The sequence below is a fragment of the Rhinatrema bivittatum genome, chromosome 18, assembly GCF_901001135.1.
Source record: "Rhinatrema bivittatum chromosome 18, aRhiBiv1.1, whole genome shotgun sequence".
In the NCBI taxonomy this organism is placed as follows: domain Eukaryota; kingdom Metazoa; phylum Chordata; class Amphibia; order Gymnophiona; family Rhinatrematidae; genus Rhinatrema; species Rhinatrema bivittatum.
The window spans coordinates 47,531,511-47,545,157 of NC_042632.1; the positions used below are offsets into that span (position 1 = coordinate 47,531,511).

At 42.5% G+C, this 13,647-nt stretch overlaps 1 protein-coding gene across 2 annotated transcripts in view; it reads right to left on the reverse strand.

The window, feature by feature from the left end:
* The window catches only part of LOC115079631 (pterin-4-alpha-carbinolamine dehydratase 2-like), a 44,746-nt gene that overhangs the window by 29,697 nt on the left and 1,402 nt on the right, over window positions 1-13,647 (reverse strand). Inside the window, exons 2-5 of one of the 2 annotated variants that reach the window (XM_029583339.1) lie at window positions 12,897-13,396; window positions 7,748-7,911; window positions 7,281-7,411; window positions 5,514-6,224 (exon numbers count right to left, since the gene is read on the reverse strand). In XM_029583339.1, the coding sequence (XP_029439199.1) occupies window positions 6,028-6,224; window positions 7,281-7,411; window positions 7,748-7,911; window positions 12,897-13,396 (992 nt within the window). In that variant the 3' untranslated portion in view covers window positions 5,514-6,027. Of the gene's footprint in view, window positions 1-5,513; window positions 6,225-7,280; window positions 7,412-7,747; window positions 7,912-12,896; window positions 13,397-13,647 lie in introns of those variants that run through there. The other variant, XM_029583340.1, reaches the window with a different exon arrangement.

Below are 13,647 nucleotides of genomic sequence, written 5' to 3' on the forward strand. Positions count from 1 at the left end.
GGCGCTCGACCTCAGGAGGGGCTACAGCCTCCTCCCACCAACGCCCCCCACTGATGTTGCCCCAGCTACTGATGAGGTGCCTGTCCCTGCGGCCTCTTCCCCACCCGAGTTGCGCAGTTTGGCTGCGGAGGTGGTCCCCGCTCCCAGTGGAGACACCCACCCCGGGTGTGCCTGAGAGTTGCAGAGGCGGCCACTTACTGACTGAGGATTCCTTGTCCCCTGGCCCACAGGGGAAGAAAAAATGTAAACTCGCCTTGCCAGTGACAGCATCTGGGTCTCAGGGCAGGGTGGACTTGTCTCCCGGTCCCGACAGTAGCTCGCTGTCGGGCTTAGGTAAAAGGCGTGGGGACCCCCTAGGTGGGCCCGCGGCTCGAGTCGATAAAACCTGCAGGGGTGATAGTCTCACCACTGCCCGGCTGAAGGGCGAGCGCTGCAGACACCGTGAATACATCTCCTCAAACCCTGGAATTCTCTGTCAACAGCCCCTACATGCAGATACTCTTGTTAAAAAGTTTCCTCTATTAACCTTTGGTAACCCTGTCTAATTGTACATCCCCCCCTTCAGCCCACAACTTATCCTCTTGAACATTAACAACCTTCCTGACAAGGTTCTTTTCTGTACCTATCGCCCAAATGGTAATTCAGTTTTGTTGTTCTTTCTTGTACATATGGTTCATCATACCTTTCACAAGGTCATTCTTTGTGGTTTTTGTAAAGCCTGTTGCTGCATTGTTATCTGTAAACAGAGGTGATGTTCCCAACGTGCAGTGGTATATAAAAATACTTAAATAAATGTCTAAAACTACAAAGAGATAGATAACAGAAAAAATAAATGTAAGTGGGAGTCAGTTTCAGAGAGGGACTCAGGACCTAGCAGTGCCTCCTGGAACCCTTCTGGTAAATTTCCAGTAAACAGATGCCTACAATAAATGTTATCATCACACAGACATTGGTGTTTCAATTTCACTTTTTTGGGGCTTGTTTTTTTTGGAAAAAAGCGCTTGTTCTTTCATGAAAACCTGGCAACCCTGCCTTGGGAGATCAAAGGCGAGTGCACGCGACCCTGGACAGAGGCGGAAAAGAAAGTCGCACTGTTTCCTATTTGGATTTATAGGGAAAACGATTTAGAAATGAGCTGCACCTGGACCTGGCGATAAAAGGCCTTGGATATAAAGCAGCCAAGTTCCTGCCGTCTTTCTCCACAGGCCCGAAGTTAAACCCTGATCCACTGCACCTTAATTAAGCCTTTCTATAGCGCTACATGGCATAGGCAACACTGTAGAAACACAAAAACGATAGTCCCTGCTTAAGAAAGCTTTACAATCTAATAAGGCAAACATACAGGACAAGAGAGTGGGGGGGCTTTTTATAAAGTGATCCAAACGAATCCAAAGAATGGAACCCATGACCCAAACAGTAAAAAAAAAAAAAAAACCACAACCTAAAGATATGGCTCTTTCAAAACGCCTTTGCCTGAATACCATGGCGCCCATCAATCTATGACACCGAGAAGGAGTATATTGTCTGCTCCTGGAATGTCCCTCAATGCCTGCTACGGAAACTCTATGAACATGTTTAAAGGGACAAGTAATGTTAACTTCATATTCATATCAGTTAATGCTGACTCCAAGTTTTACTGTAAGAACTAATAGGATGACACAGATGTGATCAGCTCCATTTATTTCACATTTAAAGTGACAAATAGCGTTCATTTTCTGTTAATATCAGTTAATGTTGATTCTAAGTTTTACTGTAAGAAATAGGAAGACAATGCTGTTACTAGCTGCATTTATTTTCTGTAAACCGATGTGATGTGTCAGATCGAACGGCGGTATATAACAATAATAAAGGTTCTTCCTCTGCGTGTCTGCTCCTGCTACTAGATATAAAAGATTCACTTCTGGCTAAAAAGCCAAGGTTATTCTTTCTTTCTTGACCGAAAACTTGTATAATATGCAGCTGATACCCCAGCTCTCAGTCTCACTGGGGACCTAATAATGTTGCAACCATTGCCAAAACAGGAGCATTAAAGTAAAGCCACTAAATTAAAAAAAAACCAACCTTTGAAATTTATTTTCACCTCGTGAAGGCTGTCTTTAAAACGTAATCATTTCTCTCTAATATATACATTTTCAGTCGTCATTGTTTATCGTACGTTTGCCTTAACCAGACTGTAAGTGCAATGGAGCAAGGCCCATCTCTTATGCATATATGGTCAGCACTACGGCCCTGATCAGAAAAGCAGCTCCGTTTATAATTTTACCTTTGCAGGATCTGAAATATGAATTGTAAAGCTGGCATATATGTAAGCAAACATACATATAGAATAAATAGAATGCAATTTGTTTGCAAACAAGAGGTAGCCCAATAGAGTAAGGGACTGAGAGGTAGAGTTCAAATCCACCTCTGATGGATGCACATTGTGACCCTGGGCCAGGTCACTTCATCTCCCATTGCCCCCAGGTGATCATAGCTGACTATGTATTGCCCTTAAATAGCCCTACCTAAATCTGGTAGCACTGTAACAATTATAAATCTTACTTTAAAAGGCACAGCCAATGGTAGAAACTACAAAAAGCAAAAAGAGTTGGATAATTCATTTTACTGCCGTGCCATCGAAGGAGGGAGTTGATAACTATGCTTCACTACCTGGGTCAGAGCAGGAAGATTCATGGAAATATTACCCCACTTGGGGTTGATTTAACTTAAGATGCACATTTTAAAAAAAGCAGGAGCCTGCAGGGTAAATAAAAGCCCAACATAATAACCCTGGCTTACCATCACTTAAAACAGACTTAATTTGATCAGTGTTAAAAGATGATGAAACTAAAAATAAAAATGTTTTAAGTGTTGATTCTGTAATCATGTACCTCTTACATCTTTCGCAACTTAAATGAAATGCTGCTTACATTCTTGCCTTCTCTCTAAAGCTAACCTCCAATTTTCTGCAACACTAAAGTCAAATTTACCAGGCTGTTGTCAAAGGCCACTGTTAAGAGTACAATACAAGCCCAGACTGCCAAATTGATATGCATTACCGGTTTCCGCTTCGTCGGGTGATTTACCTGAGAGGCACATACAATATTAAATACTGGTGAATAATTTAAGGCCTAATCTCTGTGAATTCAACCTGATCCACTACACAAAACTACTTATGCATATTTTATATATGTCAAGGGTGGCCTGGAAAAAAATAAATTTTGAGACACTTAATTAAGCCTATTCAGAGGAGCAAGCTTTATTCTAGCTTAGATAAAAAACTGAAGCAAGTCTTCCAGTGGGGCGTGTATGCATGATATTTATTTATAGATAAATAAAAATGTTCAAGCACAAGCTGCTTGTCACTCCGTGCTGCTCTTTGTTTCCAGACTAGCCTTTCTTTACACAGATGGAACAGCCTCCCAGCAAAAGTGGTCGAGATGAGGACGACCCCAGCAATTAAAAATAAACACAACCCAGAAGCACAGAGGCTCACAGTCAGGGAGAAGAAAAGAGTTTGCTGCTAAACACGATGAGCAGACCGGATGCTCTTTAGCTACCGTCATGTTCCCTGTAGAACAGAAATGATATCTTTAAACTTCCTAAGCCCCTGAGTTGCCAGAGCAGCTCGCGCAAGGCTCTGCAGTGAGCGGGGCGGATGGTATTAAAACCCGGGTCTTGGCTCTGCGGAATAAGCTACACTGCCAGCTCTATTTGTATTCCTGGTGGGGTTAGTTAAGATGTAAAACTAAGGAACAAGAGTAGAATGAGAAGGCAGACTAAAATGAACCTCTTAAAAAAAATATAACGGAGAGAGGATTTCATTTACGTTCCCTCCTGTTCTTAACCATGGGTTCTGAGCTTTGATCAAAGAACATAGCTGGACTCTTAACACAGTGGAAACAAAAACGAAACACTTCCTTAGATTATTCCTGCCCCCTTCCTTTCTGTTGAAAGAGGCCCAGTTCCTGGGTGTTTATTCCTTGGCAGGAGTTAAATGTCTCTCTCCTCTCACTCGATCTCCATATGCTTCACCAGTAAGAGTGATACTTTCAGTAGCTTCCCTCTGTTCTGTTTAGATCCTTCTGAAGGGGCAGTCATCAGAACTGTACACAATACGCCAAATGAGAGCCTTATCCAGAGGTAATATCACCTCCTTGGTCCTGATGGCTACCCTTCTCCCTAAGCACCCAGTCAACCTTCTGGCTTTTGCTGACACCTTGTCTACCTGTTTACTCGACTTAAGATCATCAGATACAATCACGCCCAGAAGATCCTGCTCTTGCTTTGTTCACAGTACATCATCCCCTATCTTATAGCCACTCCCTCGGGTTTTTGAAACCCAAAATACATCCTCCTGAAGCTTTAGTTGCCAAATTCTAGACCATTCCTTGAGCTCTACAGATCCCTCCTCACATTTTCCACACCTTCCAGCTTGGCTACAGCAGCGTAGACAATGAAAAAGGTAATAAAACTAGAGCCTTCTCATACTTTTTTGCTATATATATATATATTTTATTTTTTTTTTATTTTTTTTTTTTACATAGACTTTAGATGTGCCATTCATTTTATTATTTAATTTTAGATTTACCCGATTTTTATATTCTGCTTTTCGGCACTTCAAAGCAGCTTACATTCAGGTGCGGTCGGTATTTCCCTATCCCCAAAGGGCTTCCAGTCTAAGGCCTGGATTCACCATTCTAGCGCAGAATGGTGAATCCCGCGAAAACGGGGGGGGGGGGGGGCCTGCGAAAGCCGGCAACCAGCGCGGGGTTATCGCTGCCGGCTTTCGCACCCAATAGTGCCACCGTGAAAGGTGGTGCTACTGGGCGCGCTACTGGCCATGATAACGTAACTTACCTCATCGCCGCCAGCGAAGACATCGCGGAGTCCGCCTCCTCGCCACCCCAACTCCTCCCCCTCCCCCGCCAAGCTATCGCACACGAAAAGCTTAGAAAATGACCTACTTAGTTTGTACCCGAGGCAACGGAAAGTAAAGTTGTTGTTTGCAGCCAAAAACCGCTTTCTCTGTACGATTTTCAGGAATCCGGCATGGTGGAGGTGGCAGAGTGAAGCTGCAGGTTAAGCTAATTGCAGCTCCTTGCCTTACCCCAGGAGAGCAGTTATTTCCCCAGATTTACAAACAGGAATGGAATTTCTTGTGCACAGGTAATCGCCGAGAGGCTTCAGAAATGTCCATAGATTTTTGGCATGGCTCTAGGGCCCTCTCCTTTCAGTTTTTATTTTAATTTTGCCCTGAAGTGTAACAGTGTTTATTATAATGAAAATACGGAAGGAAAAAAAATCAATTTGTTCTAATAAACACTGAAATTCCTAAAAAAAAACAAAACACTAAAATAAAAACTGAAACTGAAAGAGCCTACATGTATCAAACTATAATTTCAACTGAATGAAGTAATCTAAGCCATTTCTTACCTATATCTCAACCAGGGCTGCATAGGGTTTTGAAAACTTATAGACAACGTTTATTCAATCATTTTTTTCTTGATCCAATTAAAAGTCCCAAAGCTGGAAAGAATCCAAACTTCTTTATAAATGAAATGCGCTGGGGGCTGCTCTAGAACCGTCATTAACGATGCAGGGGTAGAGGGGAATTCTGGTAGTGTCAGTCATTGAAAACAGCACGTTGTTTCATTAGGACAAGAAATTCAGACAGTAAAGCCATTATTTCAACACATTAACCCAAAAGCAGCCATGCCGCCACAAGTGCTAAATACCTAACCAAGCGATGCCTTGCCTGCTGCCTCTCTGATCCCCTTCTCAACCTCTGGTTGGGGCCTTGGTAGAAGTGCATTTCCCCCCCCAACCCATCCAGTAAAGCTTGGAGTCCCGAAAGGGAGGTAAGACCTAGAGAACACCCACAAAGGCATGAAGGAAAACCACCTTTCAGAACGGACTTATTTTTACTCTGACAAGGGCATAGCACATGCACTGTTATAAATGACACAGCTGAGCCCTTCTAAAATACTTCTTAAAAAAAGAAAAAAAGATTGGCCAAGGGCAGAGAATGCCATTTCGTAATGGGAATCAGTCCTGATGCTCCTGTTCTTGTCCAGGTATTAGCCACCGAATACTCTCAGTTCGAATGGTAGCATACATGACAAAAGCAGCCAAAAACAGCAGAGAAAATACAAGCAACCAATCAATTCCTTTCAAAGGAGTGCTAGGGAGAGGGCCTTCGTGGTCTTCCTCTGTCACTACCACATCATTCTTGGCTTCTATGCCTGAAAAAGGGATCAAAGGAGATACATTCAGCATACTGCAACCAGAAATATGGATAAGAAGCAAAACTAAAAGGCCATGACAAGGAGTCAGATCTCCAAGTCAGAACTGTGCCTCTGAGCTTAGAACATATTTTCCTGTCACTAACTAATTCTTTAAAAAACAGTATGGGATGCTACAGTATGAATGATGACCTCTGCCCCCCTCTTCCCCAAACAGACAGCACAGGGAACCCTCGCTGGCCCCAAGGGCTGGAGACACACCCTCTGCATCACACAAGGGCGTTCGCAGCAGTGACAGTTATCGCCCCCTCTCTCCTCAGGCCCAAGATCCTCTGTGCTAGCCCAAGCCATAGGGCTGGCCCATATTGTGCTGTTTTATAGCACTATACAACCACAGGAAGTGAAACTTTAAAAAAACTTTGCATTTTGGGAAACCATGTGTTAGGAATTTAATTCTCTCCTGCTGGCAGACACAGTATGTTGTGTTGATCAATAGGCAGTCCACATCCCACTGCTGGAAGAAATCTTCCAACCCGAGGCATCTTAATTGTATTTCCCAGACGGCTAAGTTGAATTGCTATTTTCAAGATGCATGAACCTTTTCTGGTTTTATTTTGCATTTGTACTAGCTGAACTCACTGCTTGTTACTACTTAGTTTCATGTATTGTATTATTTTCAGTGCCCAAATATCAAAACACTAATAGTTTTTACAAAACGAGCTTACTCTAATCTTAAAAGCCTTTGTAGTTAAATCCTTTTTGTACAATTACAAAACCTTGTGCCTCCTATTGTAGATATATATGATTTATCTGCCCCCGTTTACTAGTTAAAACCACCGTTACTGCACAGTAAAGATGACTTAGGATGATTCTTGTCATTACACGATGACATTGGCTGCTATTCGAATCACCTGCAGTTTTGTGCTCACTGCAGTGAATTCATCAGGGGGCTGTTGTACCTAACTTAATTCATCAGAGGTCTATCAGTAAAACTGGCTCAGATAAGCATTAGAGACAGAACTGCACCAGCATGTTAAGAGCACATATTGTACGTACCAGACTGATTAAATATAAAGGCTTTGAGGGTCTCCAGAGTTCGGTCTGTATGATTAAATCTGGCCATGGGTTTGGCTCCTTGAAAAAGAAGGATATTAGGAACAGCCACAGTGCCAAATCTGGTGGAAAGGCTGTAAAAGGAAAAACTTGTCACAAAGCAGCAAGAAAGAGTGAACTTATCCACCTACTATTTTATTGGAACTAGGACCCAATTCAAAACAAGATGCAGCAACACTGATGGGCTCTACTGCATTTGAAGGCCTTCATCATGCATGATCACAGTCACATAAAGAACCTCTCATTAAACGGGAATGCGCAAATTGTCTCCCATTCATGAACACTACAAGCAAAATAAAATACTGAAACATTATAGCTTTAGATCAAATGCTAAAAAGATACACGCCTGTACTGCTAAAATTAGCAGTAAATGAATACTACTACTGTACAGTGTGCTCCTTCCGAATTACCTGCTGTGCTGAGACGCATCCAGTGCCAGAAAATGAAGGGCTGGAAACGCTCGTGGCAGAGAATTAAAATGAGGGGCCAGACCAGCAGAGAAGCGGCACCAAGGCGTGAAAAACAACACCAAAGTGCATTCACTGCTGTTTGGGTTTAAAACCTCCATCAGGTCCTAGAAGATAAAAAAGAAGACTTCATGTATTAGACCACTGGTCCATCAGCAATCATTAGCTGTGCAGATCTGGGGTTCACCTCCTCTTACTTCTGGAAGTGAGTAATGGGAAACCGAGCATCTCATTTATTTATTTGATTTCTATTCCAACTTTCAGATCTGCTAGACAATTCCGCATGCCAGAATGCTGGACTCAATGGACCATCAGTCCGACCCAGCAAGGCACTTCCTATGTTAAGGGCAAGGGTTTCTTTCACAGTTCAGCCACACTTAGAGCAGCCCTAGAATTAACTCATGTTTTGTTTTTTCAATTGCAACCTATATTCCTTTAAAAGTCCTAATGATCCTGCCTCATCCCATACATGCTTTTCACCCACTGCAGGGTGGGTGGAACATAAGAGTTAGGGGGCAGGCAAAGGGCTGCGAGACAAAGACGGGGAAAGGAGAGACTGCCAATGGGGGAAGGAAAAGCAGAAATAGGAAAGAGAGAGAGAGAGGAAATATGAGAACATGAACTAGGGTAGGGAGTACTTAGGATGAAGAAAATGCCAGTGAATCCAGCAAAATGCAGGAGAATATGGGAAAGAAAAAAAAAGTAAAAAATGAGTAAAAGAAGTAGAAACAAGTCGGATGCATGCAACCAAAACTGGTAAATGTATGTTTTCAAATGAACATATAACAACAATTCAAAATCTGGATTAAATTATTCGCTTTTCAATATTCCAAGCTACGGGCAAAACATTTAAGTCTAGTCAGTATTTTCCACTCTCCAGAGAGCTTACAATCTGAGAGTGAAGTGGCTTGCCTGAGGTCAGAAGCAGGATTTGCATCTTGACATCCCTGGCTCTCAGCTCACTACGCTAAGTGCTAGGCCATTCCTCTAGTGTTCCCCCCACCACACCCACTAGGCTAATACAAGAGTAGGCCACGCCAGTCCTGGAGTGCCACAAACAGGTCTGCTTTTCAGGATAATCATGATGAATACGCATGAGGAATATTTGCATGCACTACCGCTGTTGTATACAAATATACTCATTCATATTCATTGTGGGTGTCCTGAAAACCTCTTCGTGTACTGCCAGAAGCGAACGCCGTTTAGAAACGAACACGCCGACACATTAAAGAAGGGCTTCCGTCCAAAAACAGGGTCCCCTGTTGGGCAATGATATTGATGGAGTCAACAGGCATAGACAGTGATTACTGCAGTGCATATTTAATATGACATGTAGAGACCGAATTTTCTGGGGAGAATTATGAAGCACTTTTCAAGTTTGGCTACACAACAATCCTCCAGATAAGTTTCAATGTGATATGTTTACAGTTTGCTAGAATTTATATTTTGAAAGGATGAGAATACCGATTTTTACTTGCAATTGAATTAGTGTATAAATATTTTTCTATGTGGGACTTGTTCACTATTTGACCTGTGCTTAAAAATAAGGCAGAGCAGTACAGTAGTTTCACTATCAATGATGCCAAATAGGACGGTCATTTTTCAAACTTATGCATCTTTGGTTTTCTGTGATAATTAGAGGCGAGGTGGTGTATTTTTCTTATGTAGTGCTACTTTTCCTCATAAAAAGATTTTGGATGTCCAAAAAGTCTGCCACTGGGCCAGTGAGCCAATCCTTTAAAAGACTTTTTTAAATTTTGTCTTATTTTCCATTTCCATGCAGGTAGGTCTCAAAAGTAAAAATGTATTTTTCAGTCAGCAGTTTAAGCATTTTAGAAGGCAGATGGAGAGCTGCAGTGAGAGATGCTGTAGCTAGGTAAATGCTTGATTTTAGCCATGTGGTAACAGAAATATAGGAGCTTTCAGCGATTAAAAACACTAGAGATTTTTTAAATAGTTGCTTTTTATGGAACTGAGTCCTAATACTACCATTTAAAAGGAAATTAAAAACTTAAAAATCACAAAACTAAATAGAAAAATACAATTCTTGGCAAAATGAATTACAGTTCAAATTTACAGAAAGCAATTCCAGTAAACAACGTATTGACAGATTCAAATTTTTCGCTGTTTATAAGGTGTGCTCTACAAACCACCTTGGAGAAGTTGAAGTGGGCAGATTTTCTGTGTTGCTTTATTGTAAATATGAAGGTTTTAATGTACCTCACCAAGTGCCTTAGATTGACAGGTGAGAAATGTTTTAAAATCAATAAAATTAAATAAATAGCTACACCCAAAGGAAAGGCGGTTATGGTAGGAACACTGAAATATCCAGCAGGATTCAATAAAGTTCAAGATTGAAGTATGTTCCATAGAAAAAGCTGCTCAAGAACAAGGGATCCTAATGGTTGGAAAAAGGGAAGCTCAAAGAAAAATCTTCAGAGACGCCTCCAGCAAAGGTGGCATCATCCAAAACAATAACAGAATTCAAATATGCTTGGCACAGATACACAGAGCAAGGATAAAAGGGAAAAAGCAGCAAAATATCATAGACCACATAGGCTCTGTGGTGGGGCAATTAGGCGAGCCAAGGGGTCCTTATCTGCTAACCAGTATTATGGTATGTTGTTATGTTAATTTGACATTAGATGTAATAACATTTCAATTACATTTCTTGTAAGAAAAGACTGCAACCCTGAAGCATTCACCTCAGTTTTCTCAAGCACTGAAAACTTGCAAGGTCACATTTTGCTCCACAAAAGTTGTAATGATTAACAAAAGATTACTCCAGTTTGGAAGTTTAGATTTTTTCTAAGCAACAGAGTAAAAAGTGGAATGTTAGGCTCAGCTTGAGCTGAATCTTCTAGGCCAGGGGTCAGGAACCTTTTTGGCTGAGAGAGCCATAAACGCCACATATTTTAAAATGTAATTCCATGAGAGCCATACAATATGTTTAAAACTAAATACAAGTAAATGTGTGCATTTTATGTAAGATCACACTTTTAAAGTACAATAAGTCTCTGAAAATATTACACCAGGCCTTAAGACACCAATACATCTCCTATTAGGAAAACGGACCAAGTCAGGCTGCTATAGAGTCCTACACAGAAACTACACGCCAGCAGAAAACCTCACCTGAATCACATGCTGTCCCTCACCTAACATAGAATAAAGAGACCAAAACGCATAAGAAGCATACAGAAAAAAATGAATTGGAAACTGCAACAACGCAGAGTCTCTGTATGCAGTGTAACAAAGGAAAAAAGAAACATCACCCATCCTTATAAAACAAATCAAGAAATATAAAATCATCAGCAGTAAAACTGTACTAACAAAAAGAACATATTTCGAAACAGCTAATGAGTGGAATATCCAATAATTAAAAACTCATAGAAAACATTTCCAGATACCAACAAAATATTTCAAAATAGCAGACACAAAGACCCAGTAATGAAAAATAATAAGGATACAAACATTTTTTTGCTCTGCATACCTGGGAACGTTTGATATCCAGGTGTCCTGAGATTGTTCTGAATTAGCAGGAGGTGGGGTGGTTTGCTTGGAACTTTCTCCTCTCTCAGTCACATACCAGCGCTCTCTCTCACACTGGCTCTCAATGACACACCTATACACACATGCTCTCAGTACTCACATATACACGTTTTTTTCTCTCTCACTTATATAGGCTCTTAATTACACATTTACACACATGCTGTCTATCTTTTCATGCTTACACACACACACAGGCTTTCAATCACATAAATACATGCTGTCTTTTTCTCTCACACACAGACTCTCATTCACATGCTTACAAACATGTCCTCTCTTTCTCTCATTTACACACAGGCTCTCAATCACATACTCACATGCTCCCTCACCTAAATCAGCTCAATCACACACAGACACACATGGTCTCTCTCTCTCATTTAAACACAGGCTCTCAATCACATACTCACATGCTCCATCACCTAAACCAGCTCAATCACACACAGACACACATGATCTCTCTCTTACTTATACACACAGGCTCTTAATCATACATACACATGATTTCTCTCACACACAAAGGATCTCAATCATACACACATACTCTTTCACACAAACAGGTTTTCAATCTCAAACTTACACATACAGTTCTCAATGGTAAACTTACATTCATGCTCTCTCTCTCACAGGCAGGCTCTCAATCACAGACATACTCTGTTTCACATGTACAGGCTCTCAATCATTCACATACATGCAATCTCTTACTCACACTCACACACACACCCCCCCCACCCCCCCCCGCGGCCCGGAAGAGGAAGTGGAGAGTATCGGGTGCCTGCGCGACAAGAAGAGGCCACGCTGGTGCGCTCGGCATCGGCCCGAAGAAAAGAAGACTGCAGCGCGGCTCGGAGGAAAATGAAGAGGTTCAACCGCGGCCGATGGGACTCCGCCTCCGCGAGGGCTGAAAATGAAGAGGTTAGCGTTGGGAGGAGGATGCTGCTGCCGCGCGTTCCCGGGGTGGGGGAGAGAGAGAGTGAATGAGCGAACAAGCTGTGTTTGCTCGCTCATTCACTCTCTCTCCCCCACCCCGGGAACGCGCGGCAGCAGCAGCCTCCTCCCAACGCTAACCTCTTCATTTTCAGCCCTCGCGGAGTCCCATCGGCCGCGGTTGAAGCTCTTCATTTTCCTCCGAGCCGCGCTGCAGTCTTCTTTTCTTCGGGCCGATGCCGAGCGCACCAGCGTGGCCTCTTCTTGCCGCGCAGGCACCCGATACTCTCCACTTCCTCTTCCGGGTCGCGGGGGGGGGGGAAGAAGAGAGCTCGCCGGTGCCGCTGACTCCAGCTGTCCTGCCGCGTTCCACCCGGGCTGACAGCATTTTAAGCCCGGGCGGAGGAGGACCGGGGAGCAGCTGGGTCAGCGGGAAAGTGTGGCGACTGTCTGCGAGCCAGATGCAGCCCTCAAAAGAGCCATATCTGGCTCGCGAGCCATGGGTTCCCGACCCCTGTTCTAGGCAGTGCATAATTTCCGGTTCCCTTCCAGATTCATTTTCCAGTATATTGTAAAAGGTTGACAACAGATGAAAAAAGTTGTCAAAATGATAATCACTCACCTCTGAAACATTTAGGACTTGCAAAGTAAAATCTTCAATCCCTGTAAGGTTTCTCTCTTCACAATTCACTTTTGGAGATTTTGTGTTTTCTGTGTTATTAGATTCCTCAGGTTTTGAAGACTCTGCAGGTGTCATTTCAGGCTGCACATTAGAACCTTGCACTCTTTCTCCCTCTTGAATGTCTTCTATCTCCTTCAATGAACTAGCAAGGTTATCCTGGTTCATGCATTCAGCCCCTTCTCTTGCTGCATCACAAGTGGCAGCTGCAGAATCACCCGCGTGTCTGTCCTTTGCTTCTCCAGGAATCATTGAAAGCAGAAATGAATGATCCTGGTGAAGTTCAGTGCCCAACATGGCATCAGCTATTTCTGCTGTCTTGTACTGGACTGTCCTGACTGACTGACTTTCTTCATCACTTAAAGGAAGGGTGATGCTTTCTTGACTGGAAGATAAATCTGTCTTACTTTGCTGTGTAGACTGTAAATTGACATTTTCTTCTCCTAAAAATTAGAAAAAAGATTATATATAAAAAGTATAACAAGTTACATCAGTTAAAACAGTGTAACTGACTGTGAGGCAGGAACTCGTTGAGAGCAGTGTGATGATGGGCTGAATAGCTATACATGCCAAGATGGAGTGCATGAGGAAAGAAATACCCTGGCTTCATAGCGTCACATCAGTCTGCCAGACAGCGCACAGCTACAATGAATTTGTTGTCGGATCAGGTTACAGCTTCATCTGATGACCGTGC